The 25,918-nt window shown below is 38.7% G+C and overlaps 3 protein-coding genes across 3 annotated transcripts; all 3 read left to right on the top strand.

The window, feature by feature from the left end:
• Positions 1-4,644: 4,644 nt before the first annotated feature.
• LOC127786055 (leucine-rich repeat extensin-like protein 6) lies at positions 4,645-6,374 on the top strand. The gene is made up of 5 exons (XM_052313382.1): positions 4,645-4,687; positions 4,805-4,870; positions 5,470-5,598; positions 5,685-5,786; positions 6,304-6,374. Exons 1-5 carry the CDS (start codon positions 4,645-4,647, stop codon positions 6,372-6,374), a joined length of 411 nt encoding a protein of 136 aa, XP_052169342.1.
• An 8,236-nt stretch (positions 6,375-14,610) lies between these two features.
• On the top strand, positions 14,611-16,150 carry LOC127753224 (chlorophyllase-2). The gene is made up of 2 exons (XM_052278698.1): positions 14,611-15,028; positions 15,265-16,150. Exons 1-2 carry the CDS (start codon positions 14,648-14,650, stop codon positions 15,991-15,993), a joined length of 1,110 nt encoding a protein of 369 aa, XP_052134658.1. The 5' UTR covers positions 14,611-14,647; the 3' UTR covers positions 15,994-16,150.
• A 3,711-nt stretch (positions 16,151-19,861) lies between these two features.
• Positions 19,862-22,636, top strand: LOC127785625 (acireductone dioxygenase 4). The gene is made up of 5 exons (XM_052313025.1): positions 19,862-20,150; positions 20,259-20,337; positions 21,097-21,191; positions 21,283-21,522; positions 22,197-22,636. The coding sequence occupies exons 1-5, from the start codon at positions 20,139-20,141 to the stop codon at positions 22,323-22,325; spliced, it is 555 nt and encodes a 184-aa protein (XP_052168985.1). The 5' UTR covers positions 19,862-20,138; the 3' UTR covers positions 22,326-22,636.
• Positions 22,637-25,918: the final 3,282 nt, after the last annotated feature.

Here is a 25,918-nt window from a genome sequence, read left to right as displayed (position 1 = left end):
CTCCTGTTGCAAAAGTGTCAAGAAGAGAAATAAATGATGTACTCCCTCCGTTTCATAATATAAGACTTTCTAGCATTACCCATATTCATATAGATGCTAATGAATCTAGACACACATAGATTCATTAACATCTATATGAATATGAGCAATGCTAGAAAGACTTACATTATGAAACAGAGGAAGTAGTACACATGTTGTTATCTATACAACTCTTTGCCAATCATTGATGGTGATTTAGCAATACGATTTGCTCTTAATAATTGTCTTATCATCCGAATTATGTTGGCATTCTGTAAAACTTTGGGATGGAGAGATGGATATATCCTACGAACTATATAATAATGGTAAAATGTACTACAGAACACTTAAATTTTATGATCTTTGCTGTGAGACACTCAAAAAACATGTATCTTCCCATGGACACTGTAAAAATATGGTAATTAGCTGCTAGACACCCGCCATATTATTTTATTATTTTCGGAGGAAAGTGAGAAAGAAATATTGATTAAAGACAAGTTTGCCCATGGGCTTACTTGTCAATCTCACATATCCTCTCTTTCTCTCCTCCTATTCTTCCTTGGGCAGCGATGGGGGCGGAGGGGATTGCGGCGACGAGCGGCGATGGTTGAGGGAGCGAAGGGAGCTGGCAACCCTGTCCTCACCTCCTCTGTCACAACGCCCTCCACTCATCTTCTTTCGCGTCATCGGATCCCGCACCCGCTTGCCGGCTTCGTCGCCAAGTACCGCAGGTGCATGGGGAAGGGGCGTCCTAGTTGTCATCATGCTCCTCTTTCGTGATCGCCTGTAGTTGCACCAAGCAGCAGCCATCGTAGGAGGGGTGAGGGGGACTTCTTCTTCTGCTCACCGGCCTCTCCGCTATTGGCACCCTCTCTCTCGCCCACTGTCTCTTTTATTGCCGCCGCTGATGTCGCTGTTTTTCCGGAGCGCCGGTCCCCAAACCCATCCCCTTCACTACTCGGTATCGTACTGGAGCAGGAAGAAGAACAATGACCAGGGTCACATTCGTACTTTTCATGGTTTCTCTCTCTTCATTTGCACCAAATATAATATAATAATAGGTTCGGTGTCCAGCAGCTAAGTATCAAATTTTTGCAGTGTCCACGAGAAGATACATGTTCTTTATATGTCTCATAGCAAAAGCCATAAAATTTAAGTGTCTTGTAGTAAATTTTGCCAATAATAATTTGGCTCTAGCTTCTTACAAATACCAAGATTTTTCCTGTTATATAAAAGCTCTGGAGCAACCATGCATCCCTCTCACTCTAGCCCAAAAGGCAATGCAACTATCACATTTTCGCTAGATTCAGCACTTCAGCTCCTCACCGACAAGTCAGACGCATGCATTAAATCCATAGCACATACTCCCTCTGTTCTTTAAAGAAAATAGTGACACCGTTAACTTTTGAATATAACGTTTTATCATTTTTATTATTGTAAAAGTGGTGCGTTATGAAAAAAGGTTAGGTTTACGATACTTTAATAACAAAACAAGTCATAACAATATAACTAATACTGCATAGGCCTATTTAACAACATGACCTATTTTCTTTTAATAAAATGAATCGTTAAACATCATGTCAAAAAAATTAACAACATGACCTATTTAAGAACGGTGGGAGTATTCGTATATTTCATCTGATTATTTTTAATGAAAATACTGCATAGGCCTCAAAATATAGTGTAGCGTCGGAATGGATCATACCAGAGCTTCTATAGTGTAAAAAGGTGAACACAATGTCCAGAGTTTTCCAACATGGTGGGATATGAGAATAGGAGTATTTCCTTCTCATATTGCTTTTTTTTAATTGTCAGCTCTCTCTACTGGTGATAAAAATTGAATGAAAAAAAGATAAACGTTGAAACGAAAATCCTAACTTGAAAAGCAAAAGAAAAAAGTGCCCATTTCTCCATCAAACATCGATCGTCCACATCTCTATATAGTCTCTATACGAAAGATCAAAACAGAAGAACCCTGAAGAGAAACAAAGAAAAAGAAAGTGAAAATATATACTCCCTCCATTTGAAAATAAAACGCACAACCACTCTTACCTCAAAGACCAGAAAACACTTATTATTACCTCATTATTTGAATCATCCTAATAAATACAATGTACATACCTAATACAATTAAAGATTTTAAAGGTGAAGGATTTAAATAATAATAATTTAGTGGAGAGCAAGTGCATGCTAGTTAATTGCGTCCACTGCATGCAAACTTTGTATTATGAAACATCTAAAAAAAATAGCTGTGCCTTATATTTCGGAATGGGGAGTATAAAAAGTGATGACAAATCAGGTATTACTCAGAGGTTAGCCTCTTACAATAGTAGACACAACCAAACCTCTTAAATATTAATGTATCAAAATATTCCTTTTATCGAAGTGAGCGTAATTTAAATGGTTGGGTTCCATGTGGTGAAACCAGCCTATTCGGGTTCAAGTCATATACTTAACATAGCTGCTTGCATTTATAGTTAATTATTTTTTCACTGGTAATGACTTTGTCAATATCTAGGTGTTCATAAGGGTAGGGGTGAATGCGCGCGTGATATGTGTGCTAGTGTTTATACTATGTTTCTTAAAATATTTTCCTTTAATTTTTGGGATAGAGATGTCTCTCCAAACATTTTTTTAATAAGAAATTGTGATCGTGTTAGGATTGAACACGAGACCTCAAGTGCATCTCACAAAATTCCCTTTAAGAAATGATAAGAGTTAACTTTGAGCCAATGTCATGCGTAGCAATCATGTTGGCAAAGCCATAAATTATCAAAGCTCAAGGTCTTTGGGAACAATTTATAGAGAAAATTCCCTTTGTACCCCTGAAAGATCACCCAATCCCTTATATGCCCCTGAGATTTGCTCATTCCCTTCCATACCCCTAAATTTCAGTTTGGATCCCTTCTATACCCCTCCCGTCAGTTAACCGTTAGTTGACGATTAAATTTCTATCATAAAGTCTATTTTGCCCTTTGGTATCAAGAAAATGTAAATTTATGAAGTATATTGATGAAGTATATAAATTTATTGTATGCGTATATTATATGTATGAGTTTATTTTGTGAGATATTATTTAATAAAAGTAATATTTTAGTTTCACCTCGCGAAGGGAACAAATATTTTTTATCTATGAAAAAAATATTTTAGATAAAACAAAAAAATAATACTTTTTACTATTAAAAACTGTATATATAGCATATTTTGTTATAGTAGTACGAAATTTTTTTATAAGATAAATCTTTTTATGTGAGATAAAAAATTAGTTTTGTTAAATAATATCTCACTAAATAAACTCATAAATATAATATTCACATACAATAAATTTACACACTCCATCAATATACTTCATAAATTTACATTTTCTTGATACTAAAGGGTAAAATGGACTTTACGATATGAATTTAATGGTCAACTATATGCGAATATTATATGTATGAGTTTATTTAGTGAGATATTATTTAACAAAAATAATTTTTTATCTCACATAAAAAGATTTATCTTATAAAAAAATTTCGTACTATTATAACAAAATATGCTATATATACAATTTTTAATGGTAATTTTTTTTGCTTTATATAAAATAATTTTTTCATAGATAAATTATTTTTCCCTTCGCGAGGTGAAACTAAAATATTACTTTTGTTAAATAATATCTCACAAAATAAACTCATACATATAATAGTCGCATACAATAAATTTATACGCTCCATCAATATACTTCGTAAATTTACATATTCTTGATAGCAAAGGGCAAAATGGACTTTATGGTATGAATTTAACAGTTAACTGACGGGAGGGGTATATCGAAGGGATCCAAACTGAAATTTAGAAGTATGGAAGGGAATGAGTAAATCTCAGCGGTATAGAAGGGATATTCTCCAATTTATATGTATATAAGCTTCTCGTGCACACCAACTAGCAAATATCACGAAAATTCTATAAAATATTTGACAATATACTTCCGTGCTCAACTATAGGAATATTAGTTTTCTATAAAAATTACATGGTAAATTAAGCACAATTAAACATGATTATGAAGGCAAAGCCTAGAAATCCCAAGCTGCTCTAGGCTTGTTTCTGCATGCCTCTTCCCTGAGCGGTCTGTGGTGATGATAATAGGATTAGGAAGGGAACAAAATCACTTGCTCCGTACGTAATTGAATCCCCCCTTTTTTCCCCTAATTGAATCGGACCAAGTCCCACGTACATCGCGTCGCGTCCAAAACAGAAGGTTCTGAACACATCCAAAATTAAACGAGAGACTACCAAAAAACCAGTTCATGGTGACGATGAAACCTAAGACGCCGGCGGCAGAAGCAGACGCGCGTCGCCGCCGCCGCCTCCGATCCCCCCCCCCCCCCCCCCCTACTCTTATACATTGCTCGCAACGATATATCAAAGCCTCGTCTCGATCCATCCATGGCGGCGACAACAATGCCGCCGCCGCTGCTGCTCGTGGCCGCGGCGGCGCTCATTGCGGTGGTCACTGCTACTGTCGCCGCCGGCGCCGGCGAAGGTCCGGCGTGCGACACGGCGCACTGCGGCAGGGGCCAGTGCGTGGAGCAGCCGGGCCCGCTCGGCCTCGACACCTTCCGCTGCGACTGCGACGCCGGCTGGTCCAACATGTTCGCGTTCCTCCCGGCCTCGCCGTGCACCATCCCAAAATGTACTTAATTACAGCTGGATCGAGTAGCTAGCATCATCGTGCAATCTAATTACTTTGCTAATGGATGAATCAATCAGAAGCTTAATTAGTTTGATTTGTGAATAATCTTGCACGCAGGCACCTTCGACAGCGCGTGCTTCAACATCACCTTCAACTTCCCCAGGGGCTTCCCGCTCACTGACCGTACGTAAGCTAAACTAGCTCATTGATCGGGGAGAGTGATTTTATTCCCCTCGTTTGGTGCAAGCCATTTTATCAATTTTATTAAAAAACATTAACAACATACTCTCTCCATCCCATAAAAAATGAATCTAGAATCGGATGTGACATATTCTAGTACTACAAATCTGAACATATGTATGTTCAGATTTGTAATACTAGAATATGTCACATCCGATACTAGGTTGCTTTTTTATGGGACGGAGGGAGTAAATTAATACTACCTCCTTGCATAAATATATGACATTGATTAGTTCAATTTTGAGCTAACCAACGTCAAACAAAAAAAATATGGAGGGAGTATAAGATATATCACTCCATAAATATACAAAAAATTTAACTTTTATAAGTTGTAACAAAAATAACAAATATAGCTGCAAATGTACGGTAACTATTTTCAGTTTAATTTGTTTTTTTTACCGGCTTGCAAAAATCCACATCCCATTGATCGATCATAAGTTCATTCATTCACGACAGATTCAGTCTCAAGTTTTCTCTGTATACACAAACTTAACCATGGTGATCATGGATGCACGAATTTATTAAAAAAAAAATTGTTGCAGCTTGCGTGGCCATCAACTGTGGTTCGGGAGGCGAGTGCGTGAAGGAGGAAGGATTGAGCTACCACTGTGCGTGCTCGCCGGGATTCGTCAACATGTTCAACCTCACCATGTTCCCCTGCATCAAGAACTGTAAGCTAATTAGCCAACTGATCAATCTTCGGTTTCTCTGCCATGCCTGAATCTTTTGCTGCTGATGATGATGATGTCCGTGATAGGTGCTTTCGGCAAGGATTGCTCCGCGCAGGGGCTCTCGCCGCCGGGGAGCCCTCCGCCGCCACCGCCGCCGTCTCCGTCGTCGTCGTCTCCGGCGACACCTGGTAATGATAGCCACGACTCATCCGGGCATCCCTCAAGCCCAAAAGGCAATGCATCTACTGTTGCTACTTCTACTACTTCACTAGGTTACACGATTACACGATTTTTCACGTGAAACTATTTTAAATTATCGAAAAGATGTTCGCTCATTGTTTACATCTTATTTAAATAGTTATGATTTTTTTTAAAAAAATAATAAGATATAAGTATTATGTGATAGATCACTTCACAAATATCAAATTTAACTGTAAATAAATGTTAACTAAGCTATAGTTTGTTTACTTCGCTGTGAGAAAAAAAAAGAATCCTCAGTTCGTTTTTGAAAGAAACAAAGAATCCTCTCTGCTCTAAACCAGGCCTCAATTAGTTCCTAAACCTCGTATTCCATCTCTTCGATCTCTTCATAAATCCATTGCATCCATAAGAAATTTTTGTAGCAGGATCTTGCAACCGAACACTGACATCCTTACTGCGATTTACTGTCGTGATGTCTCTCTCTCTCTCTCTCTCTCTCTGCAGGATCTGTTCCGTCTGATAGCCTTGTGCAGCTGCTGCTACTGCTCTCAGTCGCCATGGCTCACATCATATGATTTCAGAATGAGACACGGCCGGCCGCCCAGGCCGGGATGGATCCACATAACACGTAGTGTGTTCATGTATAACTGCATATATACTTAATATACAGATATTTGCATCCGGCAAATTAAGTTGCATCCACAGTCGATCGATGCCTGTATTTCTACAGATAATTTTTTTTTTTTTTGGAATTCTACAGATAAGAAATTGTATGCGAAGAATTTTTTTTCGCAAACACACAAAAAGACTGCACGTCAATATTAGAAGAAATTAATTACGTGAACACTGCAGTCAAACTCATTGTTCCTCCTTGATCATCTTTGTAGATTTTGTATGCAAATCTTGTGAAACTGCAGAGTGTTTCGATCTGAATCTGAATTTCCTGGAGCCATGCTGAATATGTGTTTTTTCTTGTTTAAACTCGTTTAAACCACGTTATATTAGGTTTTCATCGGTATTGCTAAATCTCTGTCGCCATATTTTGGGTTCGATTTCAGTCGGATAGGCTGAACCGCATGATGCGCTTGCATGCAAGCGTCGTGGGCGATTCACGTCCGTAGATCACGGCCGGCATGGGCAGAGATATCCATCGCTTCTCTTTTTCAGGTTTAACTTTTTATATATTTATTTACACAAATTTACAAAGTAGTTACATTCCACTTACACACCACTTACACTAGTAATATGCCCGTGCTAACGCTACGGAGCTATAAAAATATTTCAATTCACGTCATTGAGCTCCCATTGAGCACAGGAGTAAGCGTCGATGGCAGGATGGATTACTCTCAATCAGTCCAATTGAGCTTTATTTCTGTTCACATTATATATCAAATATATGTAAAGCAATATAAAAAATCATATTGTCAGATAAAATTAATTGAAAACCATCAACAATTATATATAAGCAGAATAGTAGTAAGAGTTGGGAACAATTGTTTTAAGAAAATGACCATTATAAACTAAAGATGATGATTAACTGATGAAGCTAATTGACCAAGATAAAACATGCAAAATCAGAAGTAATTTTGCTGTTCTTTCTAAGGAATAAATTTGCTTTCATCAGTCCACCGCATCAACACCAATATTATTGCAGAAATGCACCTCATTTAGTGAATCAAAGGTCTCATAAACAACAACATAGGAGTGTGTACTAATTGAGTTTCAACAGAAAATGCCAAAATGTGAAGTTATACATGCAACAATGAACAATGTATCTTCACTGAGAACAATTCTTGAACCAGCAGTTTCTTGAAACGTCAATTGAAAATTTTCTCAATCTTCTCAACATGTACAAAACAAGGCCAAGATGGCTAACAAATAGAGTCGGTAACCTTGCCTACAACAATATGATACAAGCTTGAATTTGTAGTACTACACATAACAAATGACAACCTTATTGCCTAGTATGTGTACAAGGTGGCCTGAACCAATATTTGGGCTCAAACTTTGATGAGGTGTTTCCACCTCTCTATTCTCTGAACCTAAAACTAAACTAATCTATCTAGTAACATATCCGTGCTAACGCTATGGTGGCATTTGGTAATACAAATGTTGTATATCCACGTCACTGAAAAATGCTTTTCATTGTTTCCCTAATACAAAATGTTGTACCAAAAATAACCGGAGTCCATTTACAAATAAAATGAATCGCTGAAAACATGAGCAATTTTACCAAACTTTAGCTAAGCATCATAATATAAAAACCAAGGTAATGCTAGTTTTCATCGAACTTTATTCTTTTTGTTTGAATATACAACTCAATAATAAACCAGCATCTTTTTACTATGAGGTGGTTTGGTCCTCCATGCACCAAGAAATAAGTATTTATGTTATGAAGCAATCTGATATATACAGTGTCCTTCCTCCAACCATAGCACGTGCTCATCTTTTGTTCTTGCAGTCCATTTCAAGATCAGAGTAGAAATTACCTCTAGCTATCATAGCCCCCCTAATTTCACCTTAATTTGTCTTCCACTTATTTGGAAGATATACCCTCAAGATCACCTAGCGATTTCTGAATCAGAAAGGGTGTGAAAAATAAACCTTTTAATCATTGAAAAGGCAAAAGAGTATGGAGCAAAATACACTATCTGTATAGAATTTTGGGCATAGTAAAGATTTAAGGGCTATCTAAATTTTAAAACTCCCTCATAGTAAAAAGTGGCTAATCTGAATTTTGGACATAGTAAAGAATTAAGTGCTATCTAAATTAAGGGCATAGTAAAGAAGCAACGATATGCAATTTCGTAAAGAAAACATACTTAGCTTAGCATCTTTATAGAGACCTTTTAACGCATCAACTCTTGAAAGAGAAAAAAAAGACATTACTGGGAATGTTTAGTTCCAAAAATACCCTGCATTAAAAAAAAGTTCTATAAGCATCTGGCTGCAGATTCTTAACATGATTTAAACTATGCAAAGGAGAATTGTATTAAAATTGGCAGCAACACAAATTAATACACTTCGCTAATATACCAGTATCAAGTTACTTTAAATGCTTACCATTATACAATTCAGACTTTTTTAAACAGAAAAAACTATGTGGAGTGCACAGTGCTTTCTCATTTTAATTTCAGATATGAAATCTAAGAAAGACTATCACTCATTGTCAACCGCAGTTCATTAATAACAGAAAATTGAGCACAGGACCAGTTAGAATCTGTAATCTTGTACCCAAATTAAAACAGTGCCAAATAGCTAAAGTAGCTCCAAGTGTCCCAATCAATTGAGACTGCAAAACTTTTAGTAAAATACAGGTGCATAATAAACATAACTGCCTTTTCTGTCCTCTATAATTTATAACCAGAAAATATAGTGTAAGCCACCATCACACTTAGCTAAACGGTATAGGTGAACTTCACAGCAATTTCAACAGAAATGCCCATGTGAAACATTAATGGAGCTCAGCTGGTCATCAATAGAAATTTCAGACATTACACAGTAAAATATTTTAAGCACCTAAATCTGCGAAAATTATGCAAACGTCCTTCTATTTCAGTTTTTTATCCTGAACTTTATTTCCGGAGAATTAGACAATGAGGCAAACTTTCATTATTTTAACCTCATCCCGATGCAAATGAAGGTACAAAATCATTCATTTGTTGAATTGCAGACTGCAGTGCTCACTTTTCATCAATATTATGCAAAGAATATCTTACTAACAGAAATGATATCGTGAACTATTCCAAAACATGCATAAAACAAACATGGCTATAAGCCACGTCCGTTACCAAACAAAGAAGATAATATTAAGCAGAACATTTCATTTTACCTCTGATGTCTCAAAGATCATCTTATTGTGAGGCATCATCATATTTCTTGAGCACCTGGTGGCTGGTATACAGTGGCATCATCAATTTTGTCAAGAACTTGGAAAATATGGTAATGATAACACCATGCATGGTATAGCCCCTTAGGCATAACAAACGCCATTATCTGATCGAACTGGAAGATGTCGATCAAAAACCTTTTGGGACAGCAGTAGAATGCAATTCCATCATTGATCTACTCTATTTTCTGTTGCTGAAAGTAAGCCAAATATGCCCAGGTCTACACAAACAAAAATTCACAATGTAAAGAACGACATGAATTTTATTCAAATGATGACCATTATTACAGATATCTTGACCGTACTCTTGTAGAGCTCCCAAAACAGATATCTTGAGTTGTGTACAGACCGGATAAAAAATGTGAAGTATAAATAGGAAACATATCCTATGCACACAGGCCCTTACACGTGCACACCAACTAAAAAATGTCACTAAAAAATTTAGAAAAAATCATACACATACTTTCAATTGTATTACACCTAGGGTTAAAATCTTAACGTCAAATTCATTATATTTTAGCCGTAACAAAAAAAACAAAAAATCTGACTGTTTTAAGGTTGCAATTTTGTCAGAATTTTATCTTTTTTGTTATTCTCTATGTAGAATGAATTTGAAGATGCGACTTTGCACGTAGATGTAATACTATTGAAAGTACATGTATGAATTTTCCTAGATTTTTTTGTGATAATTTTTAGTTGGTGTACACGATGTATACACGCGAGGGCCTGTGTGCATAGGATACGCTCCCGTATAAATATATGTGTACATATATGTTTTGGAAGTAAGATGTGCATCTGAAAATATGAAGAGCTAATCATCTGGGCCAATCACTCTGTCAAGTCTTGGAACATATCAAATGTTAAAATTATCAAGCGAATATATTGAGTTACTGACTAATGAATAAAGTCGTATGCAAAGCATCAAAATGCAGAGTATATGCTATACCTATATGCCACAGGAAGAGTAGACCATTGCTTGCACCCGTAGCAAGAGCTCAAGAAGCAGCAAGCATCACCGGCACCATCTCTGGATTGGAAGTAGCAAGGAACTAAACGGCAGTCCTCTTGATTGGAAGTAGTTGGTGCCTATCAACAAAGATATGCAGACTTTAGGTGAATTTAATGTTATGACTTCCAAGAACAAAGTGTGCAGATAAATGAACTTAATAGTTTAAGCACTGATTATTGATCTGCAGTTGCCATTATTTCAGGGGAAAAAGGATCCACAGAACAAATTTAAGTGGATTTAAAACTTAAGCTCTCAGGCAAGTCAAAGTGACCCAGTCATAGAGGAGCAATAGTTATCATATACATGCACATGCACCAGCAAACTTGAAACCAAAACGAAATCAAGAACAATGTGGATCCCCTTGCACTGGTCTCACACAAAACACATAAAAAAACTGAAACTTCTATCCCTGGCACAGTATATATTCATTTTTATGCACTATTTTATCTTTATTTCAGTCACTTTTGAACAGATGCATAATAGCCATTGATAAGTTAATATTAGGACGATTCATAGATTCTGTTATCGTGATCCCGTATAATGCAGCTGATCCCTAATTATGAAGTGTCGTCACATTGATCCAATGCAAAAAGAAAAAAAAGAAAAAGAATAGAACAGAACGATCAGGTCTGATAAATGTATCACAGCGATGTCAGCCTACGATTTGCAAGGACTAAACAAAGAGACTAAACAAAATTACAAGGAGGGCTAGAAAGCTGCTCACCGAGGTGGAACTCGTGACTGCATTGCACAATCATCTGGAAGACCAATATGTAGAAAGGTATACTACTCTCTTCCATTTAATGTAAACCACTTTCTTCCATGAAGACCGGATATAAGCTAAGGTTCCGATGGCAATCCATGCAGAAACTAAAGGAAAAAAAGATAAATCAACAGATGTATTTTGTTTTGAAATAATGAGGCATTCATCAGCTGCAAAGAATATTAAGAAATTAGCTCTAAAAATTGCACAATCATCAATAGGTTTAGTAGGGAATTACATGATGATGAAATAAAAACTAATTCAACTGCATGACTGTCTGAACCGAATTTTCGCCTCAACTTTTTGTCCCCAGAAAAACCCTAAAGGCAAACCCCACAAAAAAAACCTCCTAAAAGCCCACACACCAGATGAACAAAAGCCTAATGTGATCCCAATTCTGCACCAAATCAACCCAACAATGTAACAAAAAATAAGCCAAGGAGATGAAAAGCACAAGAGCCAAAACCTCACCGTTGGCAACGACGTGGAAGGCGGCGGCGGCGCGTGCAAGAGGAAGAGGGAGGCGTCGCGTCTGCGACCTGCGGGGTCGGGGGCATGCGCGGAGAGAGGATGGGAGGGTGAGGGGGGATCCATGGCGGTTGGAGTGAGGGGCACCAGCAGCGTCGATCTGGAGACGGGATTTGATGGCAGCGCGATGGAGGGGCGTCGACGGCGTCACGCGCGATGGCGGGACGTCGGAATCGATGGCAGCCGAGTCACGCGCGATGGCGGGGCGGCGGGATTCGATGGCGGCGGTGGCGACGAGGACTTCACGCGACGACGACGGAGGGGCGGTGCGGGAGAGGAGATAAATCATGGATGGGGAATCGGCGACGCGCGGGTGGGGCGACGTCGGGTGAGTGCGAGAGAGAGAGAGAGAGAGAGGAGAGAAGAGCGAGAGAGAGAGAGGCGGGTGGATGCGGTGTGACTTCGGGAGTGAGGGGGTGCGAGTGCGAGAAGGGGAGGCGGGGGAGACGTGGGGCAACAGGAGCAGTTGGATTCGATGATTTCCATCCGTTAGATTTGATGAATGAAGTATGAAGGATGTAAGAGGTAGTTGGTGAATTATAGGGTAGATATGTAATTTTGTGGTTTACATATATAATTTTATGACTTACATATGTAATTTTGAGACTTACATTGTAAATGCACTAAAATTACATATGTACTTTAGGGATTTACAATGTAAATACATACCGACTATTTTTTAATGAAAAATATGGCGCTATAATTATAGTCACTTCCGTTTTCATTTAGACTTCTTTTTGTCGAGTTACATGCACTACTTTACTCAAAAGCTTAGAGAAACACAAATGATTTTTCACTTAACCCAAAAGCTTAATACAGGTCATGAATGTACCCATGGTTAATATGTTGAACTCCATCAGGCTTAATTACTACTCCTGCATCCATGGATAAACAGGTGAGATTATCGTCTCTAGTATTATCTAAAAAAAATCGTCTCTAGTGTATAGAAAGCCAATTCAATTAATTTTGCCCAAAAATGATGGGATTCCCCCTTAATATCCTCTTGCGTGAAAGCGAACTAAAACTACAAAGGCTGATAGGAAAGCGATCTGGAGTTGTGAACACGAGACTTGTTGCAAAATTTCTCCCAAAGACGGGTACAAATTGGAGGTCCTACTCTGCCACTGTGCAATCACACATAAGACAAAGAGCATATATAGTTTTTTTACAAACTTAAGTGTACATGGTCTCGTTTCATACACATCACTATATTAAAGTGTTTTAATAGAAATGCAGAAAGAGAAAAAAAATCAAGCGTTCACGATATCACACTACAAATAGCAAGATTTTCTTGTTGGTCTATGTGTAGCTCAAAGTTAACCTCGCGCACTACTGGAGTAATACATGATACCCTTCATCTATGTTAACTACTAAAGAAAATGATACATACCTGAGTGAAAGAAAAAAAAATTGTAACTGCTGCGTTTGAAACAGTTTTTTTTTTTTTTTGCAAATTACTCCCTCCGTTTTTTAATAGATGACGCCGTTGACTTTTTCTCACATGTTTGACTATTCGTCTTATTCAAAAAATTTATGCAAATGTATAAGATATAAATCACACTTTAGGTACTATGAGTGATAAAACAACTCATAGCAAAATAAATTATAATTACGTAAATTTTTTGAATAAGACGAATGGTCAAACATGTGAGAAAAAGTCAACGGCGTCATCTATTAAAAAACGGAGGTAGTACATAGAAAAAAAAGGAAATTTAGAGGGGAAAACGTCGAAATTATGAAGTTTGTTGAGAATTGAATATGAGACTTCAAAGTTGAAATAATACACCCCTTATCAATATACTATCAAGTCCTCCCTCTATACTAATAAAGGAAGTCGTTTAGGACATCGACACGGTCTACAAAACACAACTTTGACTTCTTATTTCTATAAAAATATTCATTGAAAAGTGATATATGTATACTTTTATAAAAGTATTTTTTAAGACAAATCTATTCATATAATTTTTACATTTTCAAACTCAAGTTAAGGGTTATTCATGATTTATATTTCCAAGGTTTAACTTCCTTTACGAGTACGGAGGGAGTACATCTCTACGTAGGCAGACTATGTACTTGAGTCCCCATCGTTTGGCTTTTTCCCTAATAAGCAAAAACAATTTATTAGAGAATAAAAATAAACTTATAGGTAAAACTTTTATGTATGTGTTCTTGGTGATTTAAAAGCCAATGCTGAAAAAGAAACTACGTTAAAAATATCTCAAAATCAATCTCAAAATTAAATTTGAAAATTTGAAAAATTGGCTTTTTCTTTGGCTGATTAAGCCATCCGATGGGAGCTTGATTAACATGGTAAATTGATATTTTGATAAATAAACTTCACGACTAACTCAGAACAACTGGTCTGACAATATTTTTTAGAAGCATGCAAGAAATAATCCGTGGACAAAAAATGTGGACCAAAAAAAAGTAGACTTTCTCCGGTGAACTTCCCAGCAAGCAACTGGGACATGTAATCGCGTCCAGAGTCCAGACACTTCACTACGAAGAAAAATAATCAGCGAAACTCTGAACTTTCTGAAGATCTACACTCTCTGAACACACACACGGCCATCAAGCAGCCACACGAACGCCCCCCCCCCCCCCACCCCCCCAAAAAAAAAAAAAAACTAATTAAGCTGCAAGATATCCATTCTTGGTTATGAACATGATCGCATTTGCGGCGCAAATCTTGGCGTTCTGCCTCCTCCTGCTGCTGCTGTTGCTGCTCCAGTTGCAGACAACCATGGCGGGTGATTCTTCTTTCAGCGGCGTGTTCGACCATGGGAGCCATGGCGTCACCCTTGTCAAGGTCGACGAGGCGCCCAGGAAGTGCTCGTCGGCGGCGGCGGCGAAGAAGACGGATGATGATACTGCTCCGGCCGGTGGAGCGCCGCCGAAGCCGCTGCTGGTGGCGGCGCCGTGCGACGCCGGGGTGTACCCGGTGGTGGTGTTCTTGCATGGATACCTCGCCTATAATTCCTTCTACTCGCAGCTGTTCGAGCATGTCGCCTCCCATGGCTTCGTCGTCGTTGGCCCCCAGGTAAATCAATCCATCTTAATTTACTACTTCTCGTGTGAAGAATTTTTGGACTGATTTTATCTGACAATTTGAATGCTAAAATGGTGTGTAAAAACTACAGCTATTTTTGGGTTGTGAACTGATTTTATCTAACAATTTTGATGCTAAAATGGTGTGTAAAACTACAGCTATTTTTGAGTTATGAACTGATTTTATCTATCAATTTTTGATGCTAAAATGGTGTGTAAAAACTGCAGCTATATACGATGTCTGGACCGGATACCACCGACGAGATCAACTCGGCGGCGGCCGTCATCAACTGGCTCGCCGCCGGCGGCCTCACCTCGAAGCTGCCACCCAACGTCCGCGCCGACGCGACCAAGATCTCCATCTCCGGCCACAGCCGCGGCGGCAAGGTGGCGTTCGCGCTGGCGCTGGGCCACGCCAACGTCTCCCTCCGGGGCGGCGCCGGCGGCGCCACCATCGCCGCCCTCGTCGCCGTCGACCCCGTGGACGGCTTCGCCGCCGGGAAGCAGACGCCGCCGCCGATCCTCACCTACGGCGGCGCCAACTCCCTGCGCGTGCCGGCGCCGGTGATGGTCATCGGCACGGGCCTCGGCGGCCTCGCCCGGGCGGCGCCGCTGCTCCCGGCGTGCGCGCCGCCCGGGGTGAGCCACGGCGAGTTCTACGGCGAGTGCGCGGCGCCGGCGTGCCACCTGGTGGCGAGGGACTACGGCCACACCGACATGATGGACGACGTGACGCCCGGGGCCAGGGGCCTCGCGACGCGCGCCGTGTGCAGGAGCGGCGGCGCCAGGGCGCCCATGCGGCGGTTCGTCGGCGGCGCCATGGTCGCGTTCGTGAAGAGGTGGGTGGAAGGGGAGCCGGAGCTCCTGGAGTGCGTCAGGGCGCGGCCGGAGACGGCGCCGGTGGTGCTGTCCGTCGTGGAGTTCCGCGACGAGGCGATAGCTAACCACTCTTATTAAAATTGGAAAAGGTCTTCGTTTGAACTTAGGGATATTTTAGAAACTTTGAGCAGGTTTTACTAAATCACTACTAGAAAGAGTAAATTTCACAGACTATATGTACGATGGTTTAAGTTACACAAAATTATATAGTACTCCCTCCTTCCCTGAATGTTTCACGCCGTTAACTTTTTTAACCATATTTGACCGTTCGTCTTATTCAAAATCTTTTGTGAAATGTGTAAAACTATACGTATATATAAAAGTATATTTAACAATAAATCAAATGATACTTAAAATTTTTAATAAGACGAATGGTCAAACATTTTTTTAAAAAGTCAACGGAGTCAAACATTTTGGGATGGATGGAGTATTAAAGTAGTTTCGAGTATTATCTTTATACAGTTTCATACAACTACATTATCACCTATTTTTTCTTCGATCTATCATATGTGTGGGTTATACATTGAAGGCGCCTACAAATCGGGTGTCCTATTTTTTTTTCAAAAATTGAACAATGTTTCACCAAGTAGATCGAAAATGTTTCACTAAACAGATCAAAAATGTTTTAATCTTTTACAAATCTGAAACACAACCAAATCATCTAATGAAACATTTTGCTACAACATATGAAACAACAGTTTCCAAAAAAATCAGACGTTGTTTCACCATATATAAAAACAATGTTTCAGCAAATAGCGAAAAAATGTTTCAATTCTTAAAAAAAAGTGAAACACGGTTAGATCGCTAGATGAAACAATTTGGTTCAACATATGCAAAAAAACGATTTAAAGCAATTGCAACACTTAAACCCCGTGTACATCAACAAACCACGTGTACATCAAGAAGAAATTATTAAACAATATAAAAAATCCACTGTAACATTTGATCCATATATAGTGAAATATCATAGAGTACACTAGCTGAAATATTGTTGGTGGAAAAAAAATGGATCCTCCTTAATAGGACGTTTCTGTTATATCCGGACGGCTGTTGCAACGGACGCACGTAGTGGGGTGCACGGAGGCGTGGCGTGGCGGGGCCGGGGGGTGCTCGATTTTTTTCTCCCCCATCGGGCGCCCGACGCGGAGGATTTGCGTTATAAATTTGTATCAAATATTAAGTTATAGTTAATTATTTTACATTTATTTTTATGATTGGCATGCAGCAACGCTGAAAAGACAGTCCTTATGTTTCCTGTTTGAAAGAAGACAATCATCTTAATAAGATTAAGGGTATATTTAGAAGAGTTCTGGTTAGATTAGCTTCTCATCCAGATTATGAGAAGTTATAATTATAGAATAAAGAAAATCAACTATGACAGCTGAATTCCCACATGTTGCTTCTAAGAAGTAAGAACCTGAAACTCTTCCAAGCATGTCTTGAATGGTTTTGAAATTCCACGAGTTATTTAGGCTGTTTTCAACACCCCTTGTTCCTAACGCACGGAAAACGGAGCGATCCATTAGCACATGATTAATTAAGTATTAGCTAATTTTTTTTCAAAAATGGGTTAATTTGATTTTTTTTATAACAACTTTCGTATAATTTTTTTTATAAAAACATATCGTTTAATAGTTTGAAAAACATATGCACGGAGATAGCCTTAGTCCTTGACCGGAGTTAAATTATCCCATTGGTGGTAAGCCATGATATATGACATGATAACTGCTGTAAATCGTGAAAAACTGGATGAAATTGATCAGAGTTTTTACTTTTTCAAAATTGTTCTAACTTGCTCCAGTACCATTGTACTCCCTCCGGGTTGATAATACTTATCGTTTTGGATAAGGGCATGGTCAAAAAAAATAGGCATTATTTTTCAATTATAATATGTATAAAAGTGTTAACAAATATATGATTTTATTGAAGTAGTTTTTAAGATTAATCTATATATGTAGTCACCATATTTGAAAGACAAATATTTTAAAAATGATTCATAATCAAATATTCTAATGTTTGACTTCACCTTTGTCTAAAACGACAAGTATTATCAAACCGGAGAGAGTACTTCCTATGTACAAGAAACCTTGATTTTAGCTGTACTTGGCCAAGCTTTTGGTATAGAGGGATAATGTCTAGATTTGTTGTAATAGGATGTATCATATCTTAGTACGAGATTAGCTTATTTTGAGACAGAGGGAGTACACCTCACTAATCAATGGGTTAGCCGCCCCCACACTCTTACACGAGCTTGTTCAGTCCCTCCGTCTTAAAATAAAAATGATTTTGATTGAATGTGGAATATATCTTATTACTACGAGTTTGCATCATATTCGTATTGGATGTGTCTATAACGAGACCGTTCTCTATATGGCCATAACCAGCTACCTCAATCTCATATCTAATTACTACATACTCAAAAGTGCATGTATTTTTTTCTTCTTATGGAATTTTCTCTTAGATTACTCATCCGATTTATAGTCTGATTACACCATTGTGTTCATAACAATTAAATCTTTATAACAAGATCTCACATGACTATATTTTTATGAAAAAATACAAATTACTTTTATAATATATCTAAATTAATTTTAGATTTCATTAAATTACTTATTAGTCATAAAAGTAATTTAATAAAGCCTAAAAGTAATTTACCTACATTATAGATGTAACTTAAAACAAAATTAAAGTATCTTGTTACTGCATTAGAAGAAATCTATACATTCATAATGTTGTGAGTTGTTTATTTTATAATCATTTTTAGTCAATGACGTAATTTATGCTGATTAAATTTAATTTCTATATAGACTCATGTTTTTACCTTCATAACGGATTTACTTTTAATGTCGTGATAAAGTTACTTTCTTTTTGTTTTAAGTTTCTTCTATAATATATGTAAATTACTCTTACGCTTTATTGAATTTACTTTTATGGGTCAAAGAAGTAATTTAGTGAAATCTAAAAATAATTTAGATATATTATAAAAGTAATTTATAATTTTTCATCAAAATATAATAATGTGAGATCTTGTTATAAAGATTCAATTTTTACGAACACAACGGTGTAATCGGATCGTAAATCGGATGATTAGTTTAAGAGAAAATTTTTTTTGAAGGTGGCGTAGTGTAGAACATCACATGGATCACGTGGACGAGCGTAGTGTAGAGCATCATAATCGGATGGGCACGCTATCGATCACGTGGATTAGGGGTGGACAAAAAGCTTGGGCTCGTGAGCTCGGCTTAGGCTTGGCTCGGGCTCGCATAGCTCGGTTCGGCTCGAAAGCCAAACAAGTCAAGCCCAAGCCTCCTTCCTAGCTCGTTTCCGAAACGAGCCAAGCCCGAGCCGGCTCACGACCCGCTCGTGAACTCGCTTGGCTCAGTACAATAGTGTCATATGCAAAAGTTTTACACCTTTTCAAACAATTTATTTGTTGAAAATGATAATTTTGATTGCCATATTATCTATTTATGTGTTGTGATGACATACTAAAGAAAAATATCACTTTATTATACATTCTATGTGGTAAAATGTTGCTCCATTTCTCTTAGACCTGCTTGAGATTTACTTGATGCCAGGCTCGCGAGCCAGCTCGAGCTAGCTCGAGCCCATAAACGAGCCGAGCCAAGCTACAGTTTTAGCTCGTTGTTTGTAGCGAGGCGAGCCAAGCCGAGCTTCCCTTGCACCAAGCTTTCACTTGGCTCGGCTCGTTTCCACCCCTAACGTGGAGCGCCATTTATTGGACGGCCCCGTACTGCCGTACAGCGTCACGCGATAAGGTAAAAACGAGAACGATCTCGATTTAGATTTTGCGATTCGTATTACGTACCAAAATCTTATATTTCAGTACGTAACGAGTATTTGGCAACGCCCAAAATATCAGTCAATTTTGGACGATTAATAGAATACCATAAAATTCCTAGCCTATCTGGCCTTGCACGGTTCTTCAGTGTTCCAGGGATCTGCAATCTGTTGCTCTCCACTCACCCGACTCCAACTCAACTCCGCAACCTCCCTGTGGCTCTCTTCCCATCACCAATCTCCGCCACAATCCGCTCACAAGAACACGACGAATTCGAGCAGGACAATCTTTGGTTTCTGGAACCAACCAGTAATCCATCCTCCTCATCGATATATACTCCATACACGTCCGGGCAAGCAGAAACCAAAACGGAAAAGCTCTCGGATTTCCCCGTCCCCATCTCGTTCTGTTCCCACTGGCCATGGCTCCTCTGGTGGGTGCAAGAGCAAGATCGATTTTTTTTTTTTTGGTTCTTGCAAATCTTGGTGATTTTGCGGCGTGCTGATGTGGTGGGTGGTTGTGGTGTTGGTTCTTGGATTAGGTATGGATGCTGGGGGAGAACGGAGAGGAGAAGAGCTTCGAGAATCCCAACGAGTTGCTGCCACTCTCCAGGCTTGAAGGTGATGACAGTAATCCCGTATCTCCCGTTTTTCTTTCTTTTTATTCGGGAAAGAAAAGGATGATTCGTGGAGGCACTAGAAATCATCATCTACTTGTTGATTTCCTGGGTTCTTGAGACCTCTTCCTGGTGAAGAAATTTAGTCAGAGATGATTTTCTGACCAAATGCCTCCTTTTTGGGATGGGATGAGAGGTATATTGTGAGTTTCACCTGCTGATTGTTGCTATGCTCTTATATGCAACTGGTTGAAGAGAGGCACATGATTCAACTGGGCAAACCATACAATGCTACCTTGAGATTTGGATCTGAGCAACTGTGGTGAATTTAGTTTGTGTGGTCAAATTCTAACCTGTTTCTCAAAGATTAATTGTCTTTAGCAAATTATGTACTGCTATTGTCAACAAGAGATTCCTCTGAAGTCTGAATGCGTGCTGCAATAGCCTGTCAAAAACTGAACAACTGTTTACAATCTGGGAAAATACAAACAGGATGGCAGACAAAGGAGGAGATACATTACAGCTTATCTACAACCAACTTCAGTTAGCTAGGGGATTTGATCCTACCTAACGCTGTCTGCAGGTTGTTTAACATACCCCATCAATGTAAATAGTCAGATAGTATGAACTAACCATTGTTCTTAACTTCTTGAGCCTGTAGCGATATAACTTAGTAAAGCAGTTGGCCAAATTGTTCGAGAATCTGGCCTGTTTTTGTGCTAGACCTGTTCTACTGTGCAACTTACTGACCCTATTTTTGCAGAGATCGGTGTGTTGTATTGGCACTTGGATCCTAAGAAGTCTGAAAGCGAAGAAGAGCTCACAAAAATCCGCAGAGAAAGAGGATACAGCTACTTTGTATGGAACTAACCCCTCAAGAGCTGCAATTTCCTTTTGTCCATCCCTCTGCTGTGCACCAATTAATATGTGTTGTATTGCTTTTTCTTAGGATCTTATTGAGATATGCCCTGATAAATTGGAAAATTATGAGGAGAAGCTGAAGAGCTTCTATCGTGAGCACATTCATGCTGATGAAGAGATCCGGTACTGCTTGGAGGGTAGCGGTTACTTTGATGTCCGTGACAAGGATGACAAATGGATTCGGATTTGGATAAAAGAGGGAGACATGATCATCCTGCCAGCTGGGATTTATCATCGGTTCATCGTCGACAGCAACAACTATATCAAGGTAGGAGCCACTAATAATCTTTTTTGTGTCACTGAATCACAGCTACACACAACTCGCACAACTGACTATCTGACTTGCACGATCAATTTCAGAACTGGGACAAAGGTAGCATAATTTGAGGTTTAAGATTTATGACATTTTGTAGAACTACAGAAAACTTTGAAATGTTCCACGTCCCATAACTTTGTTGTCAACACACTTGGTAATTAGCCTCTCTTATTCTAGTCATGTAATCCTCATGGACCAAGGGAAGAAAGAAGTAAAACTAACTGTTATGGCCCCTACGCAAATATGATTAACTTTGTTGTCAACACACTTGGTAATTAGCCTCTCTTATTCTAGTCATGTAATCCTCATGGACCAAGGGAAGAAAGAAGTAAAACTAACTGTTATGGCCCCTACGCAAATATGATAACACCTATCTAGCTATGTGTGTAGAGAAAGTATTGTTCACTCAATGCTGAACATGCAGATATCTCAAAAGCTATATCTCTAAATTTAACAAAACTACTGAACTACATAACTGGCATTAAAACATAAAACATGGTTCAGCTGGTACAGATTTGATAACACTATAGTTTGAGAAAAAAAGTATGATATCTCTTGTTTTAGAGTTTAAGCAAAATATTTATCTGAACCCTGGCCGATACATTCTGATCCTTTTACATTTGCAGCTCATGAGGCTCTTCATTGGAGAACCAGTCTGGACCGCATACAACCGGCCACAGGAAGACCATCCTGTGAGGCAAGAGTATGTCAAGAATGTGAAGGGGGACACCGGATTTGCTCTTGCCGCACATTGAGTTTGCTGAATTGGGGGCTCACTATACAACTGTCCTATACATCACACTACTCAGATGAAATCATGAACCCATGCTGTTTTTATCATGAATCATGAAAACACATATGCAGTACACTTGAAAACTATCATATGTAGTACTACTATCCGGCTATCCTACAAAAATTTTAGTACTACTTGAAACATTGCAGTATACACAGTGACTGGTCCTGTACTCTTGTGCAATGTACTACACCAAAAATTGTCTATGACAAGTCGGTTGGATACCCTAATGAAAATATTGCTCTGTATTCCATTTGGAAACGCAGTATTCTATCTAACCTGTTGCGACTGATCGTGTTCATTTCATTTTCACCAATCATGGATTGGGACTTGGGACTGGGAGGGCAGAGGGGCGCTATTTGCATGAAGTTTAAGGTGCTCTTTAATAGAGTTGTCATGACAAATGTGCTTTCATTTAATTTTATATTTAATAATCTATTTTTTATAAATGTATATATTTTTAGTCACGAAAAGTAGATAACCAACACGTGCATGGGAGATAATATCGATGTTTTCAACACACATACGTAAAAAGAAGGAAGCAATCTAGTTTTGCTATAATTGGTGGGTTCGTTGGTGGACCCGTTGGATAGAGGGCCCATATGTCAGTGATCCACGCCAGAGGAAAATAAGTTGGACCTTAAACTCCTACTGTCTAGTATAACTCCTACTGTCTAGTATATATTTGTTGAAACAAATTTCAACATTTTATGAATTATGGACCATTGGATCGTCTTAAAATTCATGCCAACGCCCTTGATCATGATAGTTTATTCTTTCGCCTACCTAACTCTTGCGGTAACCACACTAAATTTCTTTCCCCGCCTCATTTGCCTTCACTGCAACAGCGAGACACTTGCCGCCCTTGTCGGCGCCAACGAAGCCCAACCTTCCCTCGCAACATGAGGTGCCCCTGTCCTGTCGACTTTCCTACCCCGGTGGCTCCCTGCTATCGGAGACGACTCTGCTTCTTAACCACTTGTGCTTTTTCTCCACCAATTCCACTGTCGCCAGTTGCTTGCGTGCCATTTATGCAAATATCACTTCCCCGCCCATCTCGACCTCTCTTTTCCAATTCCAAATCCACATCACACATGTTGGTTGTCATCATTGCTTGTCTCTGCCACTCACGCATTGCTTTGCCACAATATAACCTTCTTATCTCCTTTCATCGATCGGTGCTCTCACCCTTTCCTCCCATATCTTTTAGCAGATGCAACACTCCTCTATCCACCTCCTTTTGGATCCAGTGGCCTTGATGCAGAGCAGCCTATGAGATGGAGTGAGCGATGAGGAAATGGGGTGGTAGAGTTCTTGGAAATACTTGATGGGAGCCTAACATGAGTTGACTATTTTATTACGAAACAACTTAGTGTTAACTTCGGTGACAGTGCAGTCTAAGTCTGTGTGATGGCTAGTCAATTTACTCCATCCGTCCCAAAATATAACAACTTTTAGCATTTAGGATTTGTCCCAAAATATAATAACTTCTCCACCAGCATTCGCTTCCCAACCAATCACAACCCTTCACCATTCATTTTTCCTACTTACTTCCACTTCTCAACCAATCACAATATCTTCATATTTAATTATTTCCACTTCTCAACCAATCACAATATCTTCATATTTAATTCTACCTACTTTTTAATAATCATGTTTAACTCTAAAACTTCTTATATTCTGGAATGAAGGTAGTATATGATATGCCACAAGTGGTTTTTTTTACTGTCTCTAGTGCAAGGACTAATGTTTTCTACATGCGTGAACCACTGTTTTTATGCTTAAGGCAGTTTCGACTCTACCATATTGCAAGCCACTTTCTATTTCTCCTTTTCTCTACGGTTGTGTTCATCTCCATTGTGAACTGGCTAAATTAACAATATCTAGTACAATAAAATATGTTATAATACTCTCTACGAAAAAAGTGTCATGTGTTTCGTTTCTCAATCCATTTTTTTTCTCTTTCTGTTTTATATTTATATCTTTTGCGATAAAATGAGCATGCACTAGTGCACACTACTAATTATTATCTGGCTGCCACTCCTTAAAAATGAAAATGAAAATGAAAAGTAAATGTTTCATTTCTCAATCCATTTTCTTGTTCTTTCTTGGTTACAACACATATCCAGGGATTGCTATCTGTGTGCGGCAGTAGTTTACTTGACACTGGATTCCATGAACTTGAACCCTTTGAAGTAGTCATATGCTCAGCGCCGGCACGCATGACTGTCCAGGTTCAACGCATCGGAAAGTTTTCTAGTGGGCCCACTGCCCAGTGGGACCGAGAAAAGCAGCACATGTAACAAGTGCAAATAGCCTATCAAATAGAAAAAAAATCACAAGTGCAAACAGGTCCCAAAATTTGGGGTAGTCAAACAGAATATTGAATATCTTAACATGTGAGGGATACTGCTGTAAGAATTTTGTACCCAAAGAGGTTTTTAGATCAGTGTTGTGGATGACGGAATACGGATGTCGGACGGAGATGGTTCCGCTAAACGAATAATCGGAGTACGGGCGAATAATCGGAATTTGACGGAAATTTAACGTTTTAGACAAATATAAGTACATAACTCATAATAGCTTATTATTTTTGATAGATAAATGCATATAACTACATATATACCTACTATTCTTAAATAAAAATAAGGATAACATGGCATTAACTCGGCATATAGTAAAATATATGTATGAACACATAGTGATAGGTTTGGTTCGTAATGCATAAAGGAAATACCAAAAGCATGTAACACTATATAAGTGACACTAAAACGACGTTCTGTAGCTATATATTGCTAGGTTACACAACTATTGGGCAGTATCATGGGCTGGCTGGCAGGGCCTTCTGGCCTTGTCACATGATTTGGCCCGTTTATTCGGCTGATTAGTCGGAAACGGCCGATTAATCGCTAATGGCGGTGATTATACGTCCTTAAATGATTAATGATCAGCGTTTTGCTCATTCGTGACGGAGGGGTCGGCGCCAACGTATTAACGCCCGAATATACGGCCGTACCAACCGTTATCCACAACACTGTTTTAGATCTTTTAAGATTTAGGGTGTGTTTGAATAATGGAAAATGGGGGATGGGATTGGGATTAAGAAATGAATGAAGGGTTAGGATTAAATGAAAGCGGGAGAATGAATGATTAGGATTTAAATATGCCTTTTGGTGGGTGGGAAATTATTTTCCTATCCCATGTTTGAAACCACTTTTGACTTTTGCGGGCTCCATATGAGGAATTTCTAGAAATTACTACTAGTTCATTATAAAATTGAGAATCCGATACACTTTCACACTCCGTTTCAGATTATTTGGTGTTTTAAGGGTTAGATACTAAAATCAATCAAACATTTTGATATATGACCATCAACATCTATAAACTTATACAGTATTGTTTAGTATCATAAAATTTATATTGTTAGATTCAATATGAGAAGTACCCCTCACAATATATACAATTAATACGTTGTTAAACTACATAATTTCTAAAGTTTGATGATAAAAGATGGAGATACGTTTGATTTATGGTAGGCCTATAAGTACCAGTAAT

The sequence above is a fragment of the Oryza glaberrima genome, chromosome 10 (genome assembly GCF_000147395.1).
Source record: "Oryza glaberrima chromosome 10, OglaRS2, whole genome shotgun sequence".
NCBI lineage: Eukaryota > Viridiplantae > Streptophyta > Magnoliopsida > Poales > Poaceae > Oryza > Oryza glaberrima.
This window is presented reverse-complemented; position numbering and strand designations above follow the sequence as displayed.